Source organism: Procambarus clarkii, chromosome 31 (genome assembly GCF_040958095.1).
Source record: "Procambarus clarkii isolate CNS0578487 chromosome 31, FALCON_Pclarkii_2.0, whole genome shotgun sequence".
Classification (NCBI taxonomy): domain Eukaryota; kingdom Metazoa; phylum Arthropoda; class Malacostraca; order Decapoda; family Cambaridae; genus Procambarus; species Procambarus clarkii.
The window spans coordinates 24899132-24920102 of record NC_091180.1 but is presented as its reverse complement, the minus strand read 5'-3'; the positions used below and the strand labels follow the sequence as shown (position 1 = coordinate 24920102).

At 44.9% G+C, this 20971-nt stretch overlaps 3 protein-coding genes across 3 annotated transcripts in view; all 3 read right to left on the bottom strand.

The window, feature by feature from the left end:
- The window catches only part of Lrrk (Leucine-rich repeat kinase), a 111580-nt gene extending 96013 nt beyond the window's left edge, over window positions 1-15567 (bottom strand). Inside the window, exons 1-2 of the mRNA XM_069334565.1 lie at window positions 15402-15567; window positions 710-962 (exon numbers count right to left, since the gene is read on the bottom strand). Of these exons, the coding sequence (XP_069190666.1) occupies window positions 710-782 (73 nt within the window). The 5' untranslated portion in view covers window positions 783-962; window positions 15402-15567. The remainder of the gene's footprint in view (window positions 1-709; window positions 963-15401) is intronic.
- On the bottom strand, window positions 904-4046 carry LOC138370223 (uncharacterized). Its single transcript, XM_069334220.1, has 4 exons — window positions 2200-4046; window positions 1475-1738; window positions 1205-1350; window positions 904-962 (listed from the first exon to the last, which is right to left on the bottom strand). The coding sequence occupies exons 1-4, from the start codon at window positions 4044-4046 to the stop codon at window positions 904-906; spliced, it is 2316 nt and encodes a 771-aa protein (XP_069190321.1).
- Window positions 6347-6964, bottom strand: LOC138370222 (elastin-like). The gene has a single exon (XM_069334219.1). The coding sequence runs from the start codon at window positions 6962-6964 to the stop codon at window positions 6347-6349; it is 618 nt and encodes a 205-aa protein (XP_069190320.1).
- Window positions 15568-20971: the final 5404 nt, after the last annotated feature.

Below are 20971 nucleotides of genomic sequence, written 5' to 3'. Positions count from 1 at the left end.
TCACCAATACATAGTAATTTACTATTTAATATATCTGGTCATGCAGTGAAGTGTTAAAAGGTGATGTTGGAACCTGAAGGCATAGGTAAGGTTCCCAGGTATAAATATTTATTGGGAAAAAGACAAATTGGCTAAGCTGTGGAGCACTGGTGGTTGGTTTTAGTGTATTTTAAAGCTATAATTGCTTGATTTAAATTTTGCAAGTAATTAATGTAAACATTATCCAAATGCATTTTTTGTATTTGTAAATCATGCAATCCTATATCTCCTTAAATGCTGGAGGCAAGAGAATTGTCCTATTCAAGTGCTAATGAGACCTAGAGATGGTTCTGAGGATCAACGTTGGAGTGGTCCAGTCTAACCAGGCCTCATGGTTGGTGATTTAAAAATAAAAAACTGTACTAACATCATTTACTAACCATTTTCTTTGGTCCCCCTTTACTTCAATGAGGGTGTGTAAACAAAAATACAAATCCTGCCATATGATCAGTGATGAATAAGTGTGTACAGGCACTATATTTATTTAGTAATTAATAAGAATGTACAAAAATAATAGGATGGATTAGTGAGATTTTGGTGCTGGAACCAGTGCACTGAAGGGAGCAGAAATTGAAAAACAGGAACAATATGCCATAAGAAATATACAAATACTGTAAACAGTTTCTAGGGTACAAGTTTGAAACATAAAAAGTATAAGAAGGAAACTCACCTTGCTTGAGAACCGGATAGTCAAAGAAATATGAGAAAGCATCTGAAGCTTTCTCAACTGAAGTTTTCTCCATCTTGAATCTCCTAGACCTTTCATCAACACTGTGCCTCCTGGTGACAGGTACTGCATCACTTGAGGCCTTGAACAAACTCAAGCTGGAGACTGAGCCTCTCCTGGTGAGAAGTGGTGAATGCTCAGGCCGTTTTTTTCTGTTTAGCTTTGGAGTCTCGACGGTACTGGACCGCTTGTTGTTCTGACCCAAAGAACACAGATCATTAAATGTCCCAGAAAATGAATTTCTCCTATCATAACTCGGTGTAAAATCTGACACACTGGCTCTCCGTTGTTGCAATCGTAACTTTAAGGACTCACTCCGGCTCGGTGGCTGGCTATCATTTTTTAAATTCCATGACAAACGCCATAAGTTAAAGCGTCCAGTGAAACTGTTTCTGGTTGTAGCAATGTTAGTAACATCATGTGGCACAGAGCACATACTATCATTATCTTGAAGAATGTCGTCTTGTCCTTCTTCATTTATTTGTTCAGAGTCTTCATCTGTCATGCTAGCATCAATTACTTCAATCTTTCCTGTTTTACTTAAGCGAAGTCTGGAGGATTCTTGCGTATCAAGTGAGCCACGTCTGCTCAATATCTTTGGTTCGTCCATACGATTAAAACGTGGCAAAGCAGCACACTATTGTGTTATCATATCTGTTGTTTATACCCATCCATGGTTCAGAGACTTGGCTTGTTGGTAAATCTAACTTATTTGGTAAATCTAATTTATTTGGTAAAACTGTCTCAGAGTCTTTTATACTATCAAACTTGTCATATACCTTTTGTAATATTTTCTTTCTCACACTATCATCTGTCTTCCGTAAGTGGACATCATCCAAGTTATGCCTAACAGTAGTTGGCAATGAACTTTGTGTTTTTGTGTCACACTCCAAACCTTTACTCACATCCGAGGGAAGTGTAGACACAAACTCTTTCACAATTCCCCAAATATAGCTGCCCCTCTTTCCAAACCTAAATCTTTTAAATTCATTGGCAGTTCATTTGGGCCTGTGCTATGCAGTGTTTAATGCTGTTTCTACAGTTTTACTACAAATATTCACTAAATTATCAAATGATAATCTACTAGCTTTTCTTTTCCAATCATTGCGGTCCACAGATTTAACTTTGTATCTAACTTGTGATTATTTAAGTCTTGATACCTTTCACAATTTAGCTTTCTGCCATGTATGGATTCAGGTTCAACTATGTTTGTAGCTTTAGCCACTCTGGCTGACTTTTTGCCTCTTTGTATAGCTTACAATCCTCCACATTATGTTGCTGGGAACCTTCATCCCGACTGAAAATGGTATTTCTGTAAACTTCCTTTCCTTGATTTTCATATTTTTTTGATTGATTACTGTGGTATATTTTTTGGATTGATTAATTTACTGTTTGTGCAAGTATCTTTGTATGTAGACCATCGGATAGGGTACCTGGTAGGTAGACTTCCATGACGGAGAATGGCTACATTGTGCTCTGGGGTACAAGGCATCTTCCTTTCACTTCTAGAGAGCTCTTCTTTCAGGAATGGCAAGTATCTACAATCAAGATCTTTACTGATGTTATGGGTAATCTTTAATTCACTATCTTTATTCTGTGATTTTGTTTCAGAAGGGCAGGCTAGGAACCTAACTGCATCCTTTGTAACTTTACCATTTAAGGTCTCCAATCTATCACTGATTCCATCTGTCAAACAACTCTGATGATTATTGTAGTTTTGGAATTGTTCTTCAGATTTGCTTTCGTTGTTGGTCATGCTAACACTCGTCTCCATCTTCATTTCACTGTCTCTCTTCGCATTTGCAAAATTTTCCATGGAAATTGTGTTCTTGTTGCATTCTTGAGTTGGCTTCACTGCATCTGTCTTACCTGCCATAAATTGCCAACATTTACCAGACAAGTCATACTGCTTGTAGCTAATAGCCACCACATTATCGTGACCTCCCATATCATCTTCACTGTCCTCACTACTTTCTCCTGTGCGAGTCGTATATGGCTTAGGAGCCGAAACTTCTCGTTCTGCTCTTTCTGAAGGCAGCCGACTCTTAAATTGTACTGGAGAGGCTTTGTACGATGAACTTGACTTTACCTCATTGTGTTTTGGCTTCTGCATATTATTTGAGATAATATTTGTCGAGGTTTTCCTATATATTTCTTGAACTTTGTGCACAGAATTATAGCTTTGAGCAGCACTATTAAAGGTATCGTCCAGTTTGTTAATATAATCTGACTCATTTTTGCCACTTGTATTATAAGAAGACTTTGGGCTAATGACAGTGAATGTTGGAATCCTTGAGCTTAAGCTGGTGTCATCAATGTGTTTGCTGGCCCTAGAGCTTGCATTGGTGTCATCAATGTGTTTGCTGGCCCTAGAGCTTGTATTGGTGTCATCAATGTGTTTGCTGGCCCTAGAGCTTGCATTGGTGTCATCAATGTGTTTGCTGGCCCTAGAGCTTGTACCGGGGGCAACCAAGTATTTGCTGGCCCTAGAGCTTGTACCGGTGTCATCAATGTATTTGCTGGCCCTAGAGCTTGTACCGGTGTCATCAATGTATTTGCTGGCCCTAGAGCTTGTGCCGGTGTCATCAATGCATTTGCTGGCCCTGGAGCTTGTACCGGTGTCATCAATGTATTTGCTGGCCCTAGAGCTTGTACCGGTGTCATCAATGTATTTACTGGCCCTAGAGCTTGTACTGGTGTCATCAATGTATTTACTGGCCCTAGAGCTTGTACCGGTGTCATCAATGTATTTGCTGGCCCTAGAGCTTGTACCGGTGTCATCAATGTATTTACTGGCCCTAGAGCTTGTACCGGTGTCATCAATGTATTTGCTGGCCCTAGAGCTTGTACCGGTGTCATCAATGTATTTGCTGGCCCTAGAGCTTGTACCGGTGTCATCAATGTATTTGCTGGCCCTAGAGCTTGTACCGGTGTCATCAATGTATTTGCTGGCCCTAGAGCTTGAACTGGTGTCATCGATATCTTTGCTGGGCCTAGGGCTTGTATTGATTACACGATATGAAGTAGCAATAATGTTATCATCACTTTCCCCTTTAAATGTTTTCTTGGTTCTGCACTCAGAATTTCCTCCTGCACTACCACCATTAACAATTTCATCTGCATGGTTATTTGTCTTTCTTCTGACACAATATTGTCTAACAAATTGTGGAGTATTTTTGCCTTCGGACAGTCTTTTGCTGTCATTAGTGAGTGATCTATAAACCTTTCTGCAAAATCGAGGTGTGGGCAGAGGGCTGTCTGTTTCTACAAAGTTTGCCATGCTTTTGTCTATCTCATTTTTCTAATTCACATTGAAATAATAAATTACAATACTCTTTAGTATCAGTTTTGCCTGCTTAAAAAAATCACAGATGAGACGTTGAATCTCAGCATAAAAAATTGTACTGTACAATAACCAGGCTTTGCAGTTTAGAGTCAAAATACTGCAAAATTCTCCTCCCTTCCCCCCCAAATAATTTACAAGCTGTCATCCAGTGTTCATGGAGCCCGTTTCCTAGAGCGTTCCCAACGTCACTTAACTGTTGTACTAAACTGCCTGATTCCTAACCTACCCGAGAACCCCACGAACGGAACATCACGTCAGTTTTGTGAGTCGCTACCAATTTTTAGTACATCAGTTTTTTGGCCTTAGCATTTTGGTGTATACTTTCCCCTATGTGTAATTCGGAAAACGGGTTAGTAGTCACCTTGTGAGCTGAAATTTATTAGACACCCTATTCTCACCCCGTGAATAGCAGCTTATTGTACCTCTCATATTCACCCTGTGGGCGGTAGTTTATTGTGCACCCTATACTCGTGTTTACGGGCTCACCACAGCCCGTGCTACATGGACACTTCGTTCTGAGTAGCTAAATCTAAAAACAACAACAGCAAAACATCAACAAAGTCATCAACCATTGTGGAATTTCCACCACTTCGGTATGATAAGGGTTCAAAGCAACCTGTCCTCTTATAAATTACGTCGCTTTTTGGCCGTTTGCCCGTATGGTCGAAAATGAACGTAATTTGAAAATAAAAAAAAAGTTGATTTCAAATTACGTCCATTTTTGGCCATGGCGCGCATGCTAGCGAAAAGCGACGTTATTTTTAAGAGCACGGGTTGTTCAAAGACCCAAGTGTCATTAAAACATTCAACGATGGTAACAAACTATTGTTGATTTATGTATTTAATTGTTGGACATACTGATCTATAATCTTATTTTTCTAATATTGTAGCTAATTATTCTTTCAATATGAAATTTAAGTGAAAAATTAAGTGTTAAACTCTAATGTCCATCTGCTAGGCGGTAATATTTTATTTTTTTTTTAATATTAAACTTCACAAGTGTTTCATAACGAAATGGTTCGAACAAGTTTACACTAGTACATTTATGGGTAATGTTTCTCATATTTTACTGATTTGATTAAAATAATTTTTCTGTTCAGAATTTTTTTTCAAAGTGGCGCCGGCACGCCTCTCAACACCTCCCGCGCTGATGTACCTGGCTCACCTCAACAGTCTGAGGGATCACTCCACTACAAGTTTATTGTATTCCTAAATATGTACATTTCGCTTGTTGGGGTTTTTCACAACTTTAAAGTTTCCAATAAAGCACACATGATAAGTTCGATAACTACTCCATAAAAAAAAGGCAGCGAGCGGTTTTGCCTGAAGGGTTAGAACCTAGGCAATCCGACCAACCGGAACCCATAATCATCAAACGTCAATTTGGCGGCGATTTTAATTTCTATAAACCGCCGCAATTTTCACGTTGGGGTCGATAGCATAAACATCCCAGAATAATAAAAATATACGAAGAGCCTAATCACTGTAGAAAACGTGGCGGCGCTATAACACTGTAGGTAAACCAGAGCTACAGTGGTGGTGGTGTTATACTGGAGAGGGGAATGTTCTTGGCCAGCTTAGCTAGCTTTTGTTTCCTAATCTCCCAGACACACACCCTCAGCACTACTGGTCGCTTCGTCACCATCACAACAGGTAAACACTGCACTTCCATAAATATGACTCCTTCATCACATCACCTTGAATACATTTTCATTATTAAATATGAACACCACCACCAATGAGTATTTTAAACAGGAATTTTTCATTAACTACGTATTTGCAGCATGACAAGACGGTCGTAATCCACTGTATCCTTTATGGCATATATATTTTCCAGTTCGCGTCACTTAAAAAAAAAATAATAGGATAGCCGCCATACAGAGCGGTTCATGAAGGAGGCTGCGAGACACGACGGCGCCAGAGAGGCCAACGGTGCGGACGTCACCAGCAGCTCGACGACACCAGACGACTGGCTGCAACTCTTTTTGCGGGAGACATCAAGCCTCCCCCGCCTCCAAGACCCCAAACCCCCACCCAATAAATACCACCACATCTAGCCCCGACGGTGGTGGTTACACTGGAACTGTCTACCAGGTAAGTCCTAGCCAGTACGGCTAGGGCGTACCTAGCACCACTGTATTTACTGGAAAGGAAATGTGAAATTGTCAAATGTTGCTGTGCTTCTTATGTCCAGAAGGGGCTTGGGCTGGAAGCCATGCGGGCCTCGTCTATGCCTAAACCTCGCGGGCCTCGTCTATGCCTAAACCTCGCGGGGCCTCGTCTATGCCTAAACCTCGCGGGGCCTCGTCAATGCCTAAACCTCGCGGGGCCTCGTCCACGCCTAAACCTCGCGGGGCCTCGTCCACGCCTAAACCTCGCGGGGCCTCGTCCACGCCTAAACCTCGCGGGGCCTCGTCTATGCCTAAACCTCGCGGGGCCTCGTCCACGCCTAAACCTCGCGGGGCCTCGTCCACGCCTAAACCTCGCGGGGCCTCGTCCACGCCTAAACCTCGCGGGGCCTCGTCCATGCCTAAACCTCGCGGGGCCTCGTCCATGCCTAAACCTCGCGGGGCCTCGTCTATGCCTAAACCTCGCGGGGCCTCGTCCACGCCTAAACCTCGCGGGGCCTCGTCTATGCCTAAACCTCGCGGGGCCTCGTCCATGCCTAAACCTCGCGGGGCCTCGTCCACGCCTAAACCTCGCGGGGCCTCGTCCATGCCTAAACCTCGCGGGGCCTCGTCCATGCCTAAACCTCGCGGGGCCTCGTCCATGCCTAAACCTCGCGGGGTCTCGTCCATGCCTAAACCTCGCGGGGCCTCGTCCATGCCTAAACCTCGCGGGGCCTCGTCCATGCCTAAACCTCGCGGGCCTCGTCCATGCCTAAACCTCGCGGGGCCTCGTCCATGCCTAAACCTCGCGGGGCCTCGTCTATGCCTAAACCTCGCGGGGCCTCGTCCATGCCTAAACCTCGCGGGGCCTCGTCTATGCCTAAACCTCGCGGGGCCTCGTCCATGCCTAAACCTCGCGGGGCCTCGTCCATGCCTAAACCTCGCGGGGCCTCGTCCATGCCTAAACCTCGCGGGGCCTCGTCCATGCCTAAACCTCGCGGGCCTCGTCCACGCCTAAACCTCGCGGGGCCTCGTCCATGCCTAAACCTCGCGGGGCCTCGTCCATGCCTAAACCTCGCGGGCCTCGTCCACGCCTAAACCTCGCGGGGCCTCGTCCACGCCTAAACCTCGCGGGGCCTCGTCTACACACCACTGTCATATTCACAACACAATCGCCAAATTGTCAGTGACACGTTTTCTGTAGTCACAACACCACAATATCATGGTCTTGCTCCCTTATCTACACAGGTACAACCCGATACAACCACGTCCATAACCCACATACAACCACGCCCATAGCTCCATACATTCGCATCCCTTTTTCCTTGATAATGTGGTGAAACACGAAAACGTTTGGAATTTTCATTTAATTTTCCTAGTGGATACTTACGCACAACCATATCCACAACCCCATACAAACACCCTCACAAGCCCGTTCAACCACGTTCACAACGCCCCATAGGGCCACGTTCACAACGCCCCATACAATCTCGTCCATAGCCCCAATATTACGACCACGATGGTGCTGAGGCTAAACACTTGTAAACACAGTACACTACTGAATGAGAAGGTCGGAACAGGAAATAAAACCAATGACGCCACGGCTGCTCTATGACGGCTCGTCACATGTCACGTAATATAATACAGAAACCTGAAGCCTCTTCCATGAACCACTATATTTTTTTTATTTTTTTTTTATTCCGGGTCTGCAATTTCGTACCAGCGAGACACCTGGCACATTATTGTTCAAAACTACGCTTTGAAAAATACAATGTTCGCCAGTCAATGTACACATTATGGTAAAAATACAAGTCTAAATTAGACTCTTGTACAGATTAGTTAAGCCATTGGACTAAACATTGTAATGATCTGTATAAATTGCTGCGAATCAAGTTTCTAAATCTAACAAATAATGATTTTTTGGGGAATTGCTGATAAATGTAGCTTCTAAATATAAATGAAGATTATACAGTAAATAATGATGGTCATTACATGTTACGCTCTTATTATTACTTTCTTGTAGACAAATAACTTTTTGTAAATTTGTGTAAACTAACCCAAAGTTTCATGACACGAATCAAACATACATTGTAGGTTTGTTTACCAGATCTGTAGACAATTTGCTAAGCTCGTATCTAACACCTCAGGCTCCGAGTTTTGGCGGGAATATGTCCAATTGGCCACTCTCCACACTCCAAGTGTATGCGCTCAAATGGAACCAGATTTTCTTTTAAACAAATTGCGGAACAATTTATGAAATACAATTCTAAAGTAACGGGAAAGACAGAGTTTCTGATCTTAAATGTAAACTAGACAAAGAGGGGCGATATGAGTAGCAATGCAAGCGAGCGGAAAGCAGTTTTTGAGATGAAGTTGTTAAGAAATCAAGTGTCGGGTTCCAACACTGGTGGCTCGCCAATAGTTACTTGGGGCTTCACACTGGCTCATACCACCCACCCTCACACTACAGCTCATACATACATACAGACACTTGTATACATAGAGAAACACGAACACTGGTTCTCATACACAAACATCCATCCATCCGTGCACGTGTTGACCACATGACCGTTGTAATATTAACTACAGTGTTGTAATTAGACTACTGCCCTTGTAACCTGATCATTCAGCCATTCTATGACGTCATGTCCCCACGCTAATCTGTAACCCACTGGATGAGTACACCAATTGCTACTAACTAAGCTAAACGAACAAACTGTAAATAGACTGTTGATGAATATAATAACTTTGTAACAAATTCATAGCTTATGTGACGAGGGCCTAAATGAAAACGTTAATTTCATTAATTTGAAAGCATTTATTTTAAGAGCGATTTATATTCATCGATTTTCATTGTTCATCAAATTATGTGTAGTTGTGTAGTTACGTGTAGTTGTGTGTAGTTATGCCCTCTCAGTTATGTTCATGCTAGATCAACTTGAAACTGACGGGAATAGTTGAACACGTTATCGATCGATTTTACTGAGAAAGGACCAATTTAGATGCACCAGACGTATAATTTTTACTATAAAACAGTCATAAGGCAATTACAAGTCTTCTTCGCTAGGTAACGAATCTATTGCATGCAATGGAAGTCACGAGTGAGGAAAAATAATTCTTTATTGGAGGAATATTCTAATTTTTGTAAAGAGTAGTACACTTTAAATCTTTGTTCAAACAGTAATATCGATGCTAGATTACATTTCCACTTTGAATCCCTATTCAAGTAACCTTCAAATGAAAAATACATATTCACAATCAAGAAACGTGCCCCAAAATTACAATGCGTGAGAGAGAGAGAGAGCGAGAGAGAGAGAGAAAGCTTAAGATGAGTATGGAAAAAAATACTAAGCCTGCTAACAAGATTCAGCCGTCGTCTTCCCAGGTACCCCCATTGGGGGGAGGTGTGTGCGTGCGTGCGTGCTCACACGCCAGTGTGGCGGGCTTGTGTGGTGAGGTGTAACAAAAGCCCTCCACCGCCCACAAACACCACCCCAACCCACAACTCAACCCCCTCCCCATCTAACCCACACACCCCGGCCCAGCCTCACTCTGCGAACCATCATTCTAAGAGCGCCGCTCTCACGCAACCCTCCCAACACTTGAGAATCAAACCTCGCGCCTTCCCCCTCGTGGACGGTTGCAGTACAATAGCACCCAGACCCTCCATCTTCAAGGTGTTGTACTCCTGAAGACTGAGATACTGTCAGACCATCACCGCAACATGGAGGATATATGGAAACATTTCACTACGTCGAAGGTAATGACCTAATACACATTCCTATTAAACTTGTGTTGCGATCAGAGGAATGGATTGTATACTTACAGACTAGAATATGTTGACCAAACCACACACTAGACAGTGAAGGGACGACGACGTTTCGGTCCGTCCTGGACCATTCTCAATTCGATTGTGAGAAATTGACTGTGACCCCTGTGACCTTCCCCCCCCCCCCTCGGGGTCCTGCATGGAGACCTCGTTACTTGTCGGTATATATATACACCGCGAGGTATACCCCCAGCTTCTCGGTACATATACACAGTTTACTTTAGTCCTGGACTATACGTAGTAATAAAGTATACTTGCTGGTTCGTTGGTTCCAAACAGCTAAGGTGGTGTCCTTAGCCACCACCAGGAGGTAGATAAGACCTCAAGATAGACCGACCCTCTAGGGGTCTATGTATCTACATAGTATCTAGCCAATCTACCTATCACAGGTAGATAGACCTCGAGCCCAACACGTAGCCACTGAATTTGATCATGTTGACACCCTTGCTAATCTTGTAGCTATACAATCTAGACCATAATCTTGGGCCAACATATTCCAAAAGTGTCATCACACAATAGCTATGAGAGGAATATAAATCAAGCAGCAGAGTAGGAACAGGAACTAGCAGATTCGCTGTTTATCACACTGAGAAGTGTCCAAGAGAACAGTTGTGTGGGTCAGGCAGCGAAGGCAGCATATTTCAATTTCTTTCTTGATTATGCACCCCATACCCAACCCGTGGGCGGTGGTGGAAAGGGTTACAGAGGCAGAGAATCGCGGCTTGGCTACAAGCATATCTGGCGGTTCGACTTGAATCCAGATAGGAATCCGGATGGGGATCCGGATGAAGTGAAGTGTAAACTGTGTGGACCAAGAAACAATCTCATACACTAGAGCGTTACATTTTACAGGGAGGGAACTATCAGGAGAAAGCACCAAGCCTATATTACGAGACTATACCCAGCCACTTTGACTGGTCGGTAGAGCGACGGTCTCCCTTCATGCAGGTCGGTGTTCAATCCCCGACCGTCCAAGTCACCATTCCTACCCTCGACCATCACAGATCCTTATCCTGACCCCTTCCTAGTGCTATATATTCGCAATGGCTTGGCGCTTATACCCTGATAATTAAAATTAAATTGCGACTATATAGCACTGGGAAGGGGTCAGAATAATGATGTTGGATGGAACGGGGGGAAGGGGGGGGGAAGGTGCCCAACCACTTGGTGGACGATCGGGGATTGAACGCCGACCTGCATGATTGCATTTCACAGTGAACAAAAATTACCATTTAGAGATAAAACAAAAATTACATGGCATGAAATTGCAAATTAGATTGTAAATGATACGTAATCTTGAGGTTATCTCGAGATGATTTCGGAGCTTAAGTGTCCCCGCGGCCCGGTCCTCGACCAGGCCTCCACCCCCAGGAAGCAGCCCGTGACAGCTGACTAACACCCAGGTACCTATTTTACTGCTGGGTAACAGGGGGGCATAGGGTGAAAGAAACTCTGCCCATTGTTTCTCGCCGGCGCCTGGGATCGAACCCGGGACCACAAGATCACAAATCCAGCGTGCTGTCCGCTCGGCCGACCGTAACATGAAATACTTGCACCGTGTGTTGTTGTTGTTGTTGTTGTTATAGATTCAGCTACTCGGAACAAGTACCAAGTAGCACGGGCTATGGTGAGCCCGTAACTTACCTGGCACAGGAGCGGGGCAAGGTTCCGCTGTGCGCATATTTCGCCTCCAATCCATAAATGATACATGTTGAATGTACGGGTTGTGTGACTTAAAACTACACATTACCACACATTGTATATAAAAACCTATATATGTAACCTGTGAAAACCAACGTTGAAAACTATATTGTCCTTAACCAACGAGTTCTACCTCCGTGTACAATAATGTATTGTTAATACATGGAAGTTGCAGTGAGAGAAGCCTCTTACTTCCTGCCACTGTAACTGTGTGCAGATTGATTGTAACTAACGAAGCAAAATGTTCCCAGAGATCCAATTAAGACCTTTCATACCCCCTCTGTAATCCTTCTTGCGCTACCGCTCACAGGGGCGTATGTCTACACAATAGATTAGCGGCTTCCAGCGGACTCCAGCGGACCCAACAAAATAATGACAACCCCCCTCCCAACTACGGTAAGAACGACCCCGCGAGAGGAGTTGCGAAGAGGTTTCTGACACCAGAGACCTGATCAGAAACCGCAAAACCGCGTGTGTGTGTATTACAGGGCAATGTGTGTGTGTTACAGGGCAATGTGTGTGTGTTACAGGGCAATGTGTGTGTGTTACAGGGCAATGTGTGTGTGTTACAGGGCAATGTGTGTGTGTTACAGGGCAATGTGTGTGTGTTACAGGGCAATGTGTGTGTGTTACAGGGCAATGTGTGTGTATTACAGGGCAAAATGTGTGTGTGTGTTAGCGAGCGTGCGCGCGCCTTTGAGCACGCGTGTGTGTGTGTACTCACCTATTTGTGCTTGCGGGGGTTGAGCTCTGGCTCTTTGGTCCCGCCTCTCAACCGTCAATCGATTACTGTACAAGTTCCTGAGCCAATTGGGCTCTATCATATTTACACTTGAAACTGTGTATGGAGTCAGCCTCCACCACATCACTGCCTAATGCATTCCATTTGTCAACCACTCTGACACTAAAAAAAATTCTTTCCAATATCTCTGTGGCTCATTTGGGCACTCTCAGTTTCCACCTGTGTCCCCTAGTGCATGTGCCCCTTATGTTAAATAGCCTGTCTTTATTTATCCTGTCAAGAGCTACACCTCCACAGAGCTACACCTTCCACAGAGCTACACCTCCACAGAGCTACACCTCCACAGAGCTACACCTCCACAGAGCTACACCTCCACAGAGCTACACCTTCCACAGAGCTACACCTCCACAGAGCCCACATTCTTCCCCTACTAACACACACACACACATCCACCTCACTCTCCCTTGAAGTAAAGAGCAACCAAAAGAAGTTCAAACTTTCCCTAACGGAACCTTTGCTGGCCGTTTGTCACTCTCTGGCATGACTCTACCGCAAGTGGCAGCCTGCTTGCTTGATACCTGCTTGATGGGGTTCTGGGAGTTCTACTCCCCTACCCGAGGCCAGGCTTGACTTGTGAGAGTTTGGTCCACCAGGCTGTTGCTTGGAGCGGCCCGTAGGCCCACATATTCCCCAGATATTTCCCTCTTAGGAAAATGTGGGTCTAGGAACAATCAGTCGTTTAGTTATCGATTGACGGTTCTCCGGCTTCCCTCTGGGGACTGACAGGCACCAGCGGGCGGGCGGCCGACAGTCTAGAGTGACGTCCTGTGCCTTCACAGCAATGTCATCATCATCTCATCATACCCTCATCTTCCTCTGGCCCCGCCACCAGGGGCAAGCCTGGCCCCGCCACCAGGGGCAAGCCTTGCCCCGTCACCTGGGGGCAAGCCTGGCCCCGCCACCAGGGGCAAGCCTGGCCCCGCCACCAGGGGCAAGCCTGGCCCCGCGCCAGGCTAGGAGAGTATAGCAGTAGAAGATCCAGAACCCATTCTCGGTACACCCAACAGGGGCGTCGTGCGCCCTATTCACCAAACGTCACTTGACTTCACCACACACTCAGGATGTCTACACGCTACAGGTTCTCAAGGACCTGTGAACAAGCCGTGTACACACAGCATGTGTATGTACACGGCGATAATGAGTAATAAGCGGTAACAAGGCCATATGTCGCCTTATTGCTCCTGGCTTGTAAAATAACACTTATTTTACGTGCTTCATTTTGTGATTTACTTCAGTTTTCGTCTGAGTTGTATAAAGTGCATAAACAGAGTGTATAAACTCTGAGTTGAAACAGTATTGTATTAGCTTAGGATTAGCTCTGTGTAAAGACGGACTTTAATCACACTCAAATTTATACAAATACTACACATATATATACACTGTTGTTGTTGTTAAAGATTCGCTACCTGGAGCAAAAAGTTCCAAGTAACACGGGCTATGGTGAGCCCGTAGATAGTTATATATACACTGATATACACCATGACCCGGTATCTGAACTCTATCAACATCAGAGGCCCGAGACTGTTCAACACGCTTCCACTACACATAAGGGGCATAACTGACCGACCCCTCACAGTGTTCAAGAGAGAGAACTCGATAAGCACCTTCAAAGGATACCTGATCAACCAGGCTGTGATTCATACGTCAGGCTGCGAGCAGCCGCGTCCAACAAGCCTGGTTGACCAGTCCAGCAACTAGGAGGCCAGGTCGAGGACCGGGCCGCGGGGACGCTAAGCCCCGAAATCATCGCAAGGTATGGCATACTTTTATGTTTGATCTAACTTTTTACACTCACCACATGTCTGATGGAAAACGAATTTAGCTGACACTGCTAATTGTTACCTTGCCGCAGTGTGTTCACCTGTTCACTCTACTGTTCTTAAGACACAATGTTATTACAGGTCACGACAGCCAGTTATACCAACCTGCTGTTGGTTCCTGGGATCAATGTCCCCACGGCCCGGTCTCTGACCAGGCCTTCGGGTTGGTGGTCTGGTCAACCAGGCTGTTAGACGCTGCTGCCGCTGCTCGCAGACTGACGCATGCATCACAGCCTGGTTTGATTATCTTCAGAGGTTGTTACAAGTGAATTATAGTAAAGAAATAATATCTTAACAAGTCTAGACAGGCTCACAAGTCAAGGGCCGGGCATGGGGAGTAGAAGAACTCTCAGAACCCCAACCAGGTATATCCAGGTACAATATAGAGGAGTAGACGACTCCCGACTCCCATTAGCAAACTTATGGTAAGCCTTAAACCACTTGAATACTCCCTGAAACACGACTCGCCAATCACTTAACCACCAGGTCCCCAATTACTGCTGGGTGATCGGGTGACATACACAGTTAGGCTGGTGCCCGATCAATCCTCCGGGTCGGGGATCGAACACAAATGAAATTGCTCGCGAAATTTTCATTCCTCATTAGCCGAGTGTGTATACGGGAACACGGGGACAGTGTTGTCAGTACACGGGGACAGTATTAGTACACATGAACACGAGGACACTGTTAATCTCATTTCACACTAAATGCATCCCCAAGATCATCTGTGTCAATTAGTCAGAGAGTTTCCGTCTAACTGCCTACGTCACATTACACTAATAAGCGCATAAACACTTATCAAATCGCTGAAAATGAGTTACAAATCTCCAAATATTAAGCATTTCCATACGATCTTCCGTTGTTTCTTGGTTGTGTAGGATTGTCACACAAGTGATAGCCAGCCAGCGAGTATATATATAACTTGGTTATACATCTTTGGTTATACACGCAGGAGAGCCAGGGAGTCCTACACACAACTCTCCACTCGCACACTTAAAACGCACACAAGAAAACAAAATGAAAACCTACCTATGTAACTGAGTGAGAGTTGATACCTGTGAATGAGTGTGGGATCTGCAGGAGAGGACTGGAGGGAGCAGGGAGAGGGAGAGAGGGAGAGGAGTGTGGGTGTGGACAGTTTATCAAGTCCAATTGTGGGAGGGCGGCGGTGGCTCACTCCTGCAGGCCCCGCCAGCCAACTGGGGCAAAACTCAATCCCTCCCTCTCCATCACCCAATCTCTCTCTCTCTCTCTCTCTCTCTCTCTCTCTCTCTCTCTCTCTCTCTCCCCACTGCTCCGGTTTTTCTCTCCGCCACTCCTTATTGCTCTCTTGTCTCTACCTCACTTTCCCACTACTCTACTGCTTCTAATTGATGAGGATTAAGCCACCCAAGAGGTGGCACGGGCATGAATAGCCCACAAGTACTGCCTCTTACCTTACTTCCCACTATTATACTGCCTCTACCTCACTTCACCATTACTCTTATGTCTCTCTTACTCCTCCATTAACTTGCATATTCCACTACAAGTTACTTAACGATTTACTTTCTTAATGCTTCACTTTACCGAATAAGTATATTTAAATGTTACACATTTTTGTTAAATCTGTTTTTAGTACTTCTCACTTGGCTAAGACACAAAACCGGTTTCTGAACTAGAGTATTATTCCAACAACAACAACAAAATAATAATACTAGAGCCGCTACAGCACCGGTACGCTAACTAGCGGCGCACATTCTCAATGGCAAAGCAATAATGCCGCTCACCAATTCTTCCATCACGCAGGGCCTTGAATCACCGCTTCACCAAGCACTTTCATCGCCAGCACCACCACCAATGACAACAAGCCCGGCCCACCCTGCAGCTCTCTCACCCACCGTCAGTGGTCGCTGAGAGCAGCAGCAACAGCAGCACCCGTGGGGTCCGGTCACTACCCTTCTACACCCAGACGGTCTGTGCTGACGAGGGCAGCCCTAGAACAGCAGCTCCCCCTTGTGACACAAAAGCAGCAGCAGCAGCAGCAGCAGCACCCTGCGTCTGACGGACAAAAAATGAGCAACAACTAGCAGTGTTTTGCAGCGTCACTTTCCCCCGCCTCCAGTGACTAGCGACCAGGTCTACACTGGACCTCAGTGACTAGCGACCAGATCTACACTGGACCTCAGTGACTAGGAACACCGCCGGAGCTCGTATGAGGCCACACTGCAGCAGGAGGGCCAGAGGAAGGTGGAGAGCCAGGAGGAGGGGGAGGTAGGCCATCACAAGGGGGCTGGGGTTCGACCCTCGGGTGAGGAAAGGTTTCCCTCGTGCTCTCCCCCCCACACCAAATAAGCTCTCTTAAACAACCTTGTGAGAGCATTATCCATGAATGAACTTTGGTCGAGCTTCTCTCTGACCAGGTTATGGAGCGAGTCAGCTCAGCAAGAGGCAAATGTCACAGAAGACTAAAGAACGTAATTAAATAAGTAACCTCAATAACAGAAGCCCCAGTATAAGATGGCACATTTGAAATGGTTATATGTATTAAATATTTTGATTATTATACCATTCAAAAATGATCTCCGGAACTCTGTACGACGGAATTGATAATTTTCTAAGAAAGCAAAATCTTTGATTATTCCCTTATATTGGTGCAGTGAAATGTCACACACAGCAATGTAATAGAGCAGTTCTTGTGTTTTAATGCAACCTAGGTAATTAGTGAAGTGATTTCCTAAATAACAAGATCAATTTTTTAAGAACAATGTCATTGGAGAACAGCAGAACAGAGCGTGAAGCACTTAGGGTAGCCATATCTACCAGGTGAGAGGAGATCGAGCCTGTTATGGTTATGTTATTATGTTCTAAATTGTTTCCATTCGTCAGTACGGTGTCCCAATTCGTCCCGTCCCAATTCGACCCGTCCCAATTCGTCCCGTCCCAATTCGACCCTTCCCAATTCGTCCCGTCCCAATTCGTCCCGTCCCAATTCGACCCGTCCCAATTCGACCCGTCCCAATTCGACCCGTCCCAATTCGTCCCGTCCCAATTCGACCCGTCCCAATTCGTCCCGTCCCAATTCGTCCCGTCCCAATTCGTCCCGTCCCAATTCGACCCGTCCCAATTCGACCCGTCCCAATTCGTCCCGTCCCAATTCGTCCCGTCCCAATCAGTAAGCGCTCCAAAAGTAAGCCACTGTCCAGTTGGTGCGTTCTGAGACCCCTTACAGCTATTCAGAGACAGTGAATTTATATTCGAGTTCAGTGTAAGACTGAGGGCGGATGGCTCCCTCGGGATAAGGCAGGAGTCTAACTTTTCCAGTCGAGAAAAAGTCTTTGGAGAGCAAGTCTGATCTGGAATCTAGGGTCATCCTTTGGGGGGGTGGGGGATGTTGGTGTTAACGTGAGGCTCGAGATGGTTAGGAAGACCAATGTCCCTGTAGCCTGGTCTCTGACGAGGCCTTCTGTCGTCTGGTCAACCAGGCTGTTAGATGCCGCATAATATTGAACAGAAATGAGAGAAATCACTTGTGGATTATATGCAATTTGAATCCCTAAAGCTCTGTTAAGTCCCCTTTGTTCTCCCTTTGTCCACTGCCAGGTATTGTTGTATGGAATAATCCCTGTGGAATGACTTACACAGTAAACAGGAATGAGCTTATTTAAACTCATTCCTATGAGTTAAAGCGCCAAAGCGAGAGTTAGCGCTTATTTCTACCTCCATTTGCCTATTCTACCTCTATTCATTTGCCTGCTATTACATGTTTACCTGATTCTATTAAAATTTACCTTATCTTGAGGATCTTATCTTGAGATGATTTAGGGGCTTTTTTTTAGTGTCCCCGCGGCCCGGTCCTCGACCAGGCCTCCACCCCCAGGAAGCAGCCCGTGACAGCTGATTAACACCCAGGTACCTATTTTACTGCTAGGTAACAGGGGCATAGGGGTGAAAGAAACTCTGCCCATTGTTTCTTGCCGGCGCCTGGGATCGAACCCAGGACCACAGGATCACAAGTCCAGCGTGCTGTCCGCTCGGCTCCCTTAAACCGGCTACCTTGTGTTAATATTCTTATTTTTCAAGTCCCCAGCCCTCCCGTTAATTTAAATTACTAACTTGAACACAACAGGTTGTATTTGCCTAATAAGAATCACAAAGGAAACGAGTGATTCAGTCTTCGATGTTCAGTACCGGTCATGATCAACAACGGATTTTAAATTGAAGATATATGCCAATTGGTGGTAACAAAATAGTCAAACGGAAAATGCAACAACATAAGCAAGAGGGAGCTGGACAAAATTCAGCTGGAGTTACTAGATCAGCCAGGCTGTGATGGCTGCTTGTAGAACTACGAAATCAAACACAATCACAGACGAGGCAATCACTAGGGAAGGCTGGCCACACACAGGTCAGACTGCGTGAGTAAAACTCTGGAAATCGTTAATGGGTAATCTCTGTCACCGAATTCCAGTGAGAACATTTGACCCCCTCGGAGCTTGGGAGGGATTGCCAGGATGTCAGGAAACTGTTTCCAATCATGTCATGCCCAATCATCTCGCTACAGTTTACTCAATGAAACAATCTGGCTATTACTGCTCTTTAAATCCGGTCCGACAATGCATCTTTCGTCCATGTGGCTGCAGAAGTCACAGCTTTAAATAACAATGTTTAAAAGGCAGGATTAGCAGCGAACACTGACCTCTGCAAGACCATCTCCAAGTGCGGAGATCTATAAGTGAATGCACACTACCCGCGCCTGCACTAACTCTCTCCAGCAGAGAAGACCTTTGGTGTCCCCTGGTGGCGTCACAAGAGCTCTGGTGGCGACGCCAGCACTTGTGACTCTTCCTCCTTCTTCTTCTTGTTTAAGATTCGCTACCTGGAACAAAAAGTTCCAAGTAGCACGGGCTATGGTGAGCCCGTAGAGTGACTTGGACACTGACTCTTCCTTCTGGTGCCCTCGACAACACTTTTGGATGGGTTTATTTTTCTGCTGGTTTAGTGCTGCTTATGGGGGGAGGATACACGAGACTGTGAAGAGTTCGTTCTGTTGTTGGAAAAGTTCTTGTTATCCAACCTGTCTTTTTTTCTTGCTGATGACAGGCACTTTATTGATTTTAAAAGCCAGGCCTTCAAACATAATTACTCCTAAATCGTGTAAATTATTTTTTCGTTCAAAAGTCTGATTTGGCCGAGTTTATGATATTTTCGTTTTTTTCCATAGCGCAGTAGCTGGAAGTATCATAATTAACTTCATTAATTATTAATGAAGTTAATTGGCATTATGTATCATAATTAAGTATCATAATTAGCATTAAGTATCATAATTAACTTCATTAATTATTAATGAAGTTAATTATGATACTTCCTAATGATATAATTATGATATAATGTTCTCAAATATCCGACCTTTCAAGTGTCCGTAATTTCTCAAATATCCGACCCCCAATGTTTGTGGCAACATGTCTTTGACAACAGAGATGAGATCACATGAATTCACTTCCATCACATCTTTCTTACATGTTCATTTTGTTGGTATATTTGCGTCCTCATGATGGGTAGTATTTGAGAGAGAGTGTAACCCAAAACAGAGAGGGGGCCTGAAACTATTACTCTATGGTTATTTATGGTTATTTATTTAACATTATCAGGTTATTTATGACTTGTCATCAGGACAAGACATGTTTTCAAATGCTTGAAGAGTAGACAATGAATCACAGGAAATTACGCCTTTACTGTGTTTGTCAGTCGAATCAAATCAAAGTCTTTAGTCATAAATGGTTGTACATTTATAATTGATAAAGTTTACATACAAATTACAGTATATTAATTACACAAGTGTTACAATAACAGCAGAGCACGCAGACACTCTCATTATCAGAATCACCTTCTTAAACGAAATCCTCGTCCCAGCCAGTGACGAGGATTTCTGAAGACGCCGAACTAAAGCAAAAACAATATTAAGAAAAAAGATTAGTGCTGGGCATCACTGATCAAATATAACAGCAGCCATACTCTTTACTTAACACTAGACTACTTAAAGTTTGAAGTCAATGCCGCGAGGCGGACCTTAAACACTGAAGGACAATCTTCAAGACAAAAATATCCACGAGAAAATACAAGGTACCCCTCGTACCTGGGGGGCCTCGTAGCCTGGTGGATAGCGCGCAGGACTCGTAATTCTGTGGTGCGGGTTCGATTCCCGCACGAGGCAGAAACAAATGGGCAAAGTTTCTTTCACCCTAAATGCCCCTGTTACCTAGCAGTAAATAGGTACCTGGGAGTTAGTCAGCTGTCACGGGCTGCTTCCTGGGGGTGGAGGCCTGGTCGAGGACCGGGCCGCGGGGACACTAGAAAAAGCCCCGAAATCATCTCAAGATAACCTCAAGATATACCCGATGACATTTAATTACCAACGGAATAACGCAAATCGAATTATAAACACCCAATTACCTACGAATATTTAGTTACTAATGGCTGATGATGATGTTTTAGATTCAGCTGCTCTGAACAAAAGGTTGCAAGTAGCACGGGCTATGGCGAGCCCGTAGTGGACTGACCTGGCACAGGAGTGAGGCTGTTATCTTATTACCAACGTTCCTATAAAGTATTTCTGATCGCCT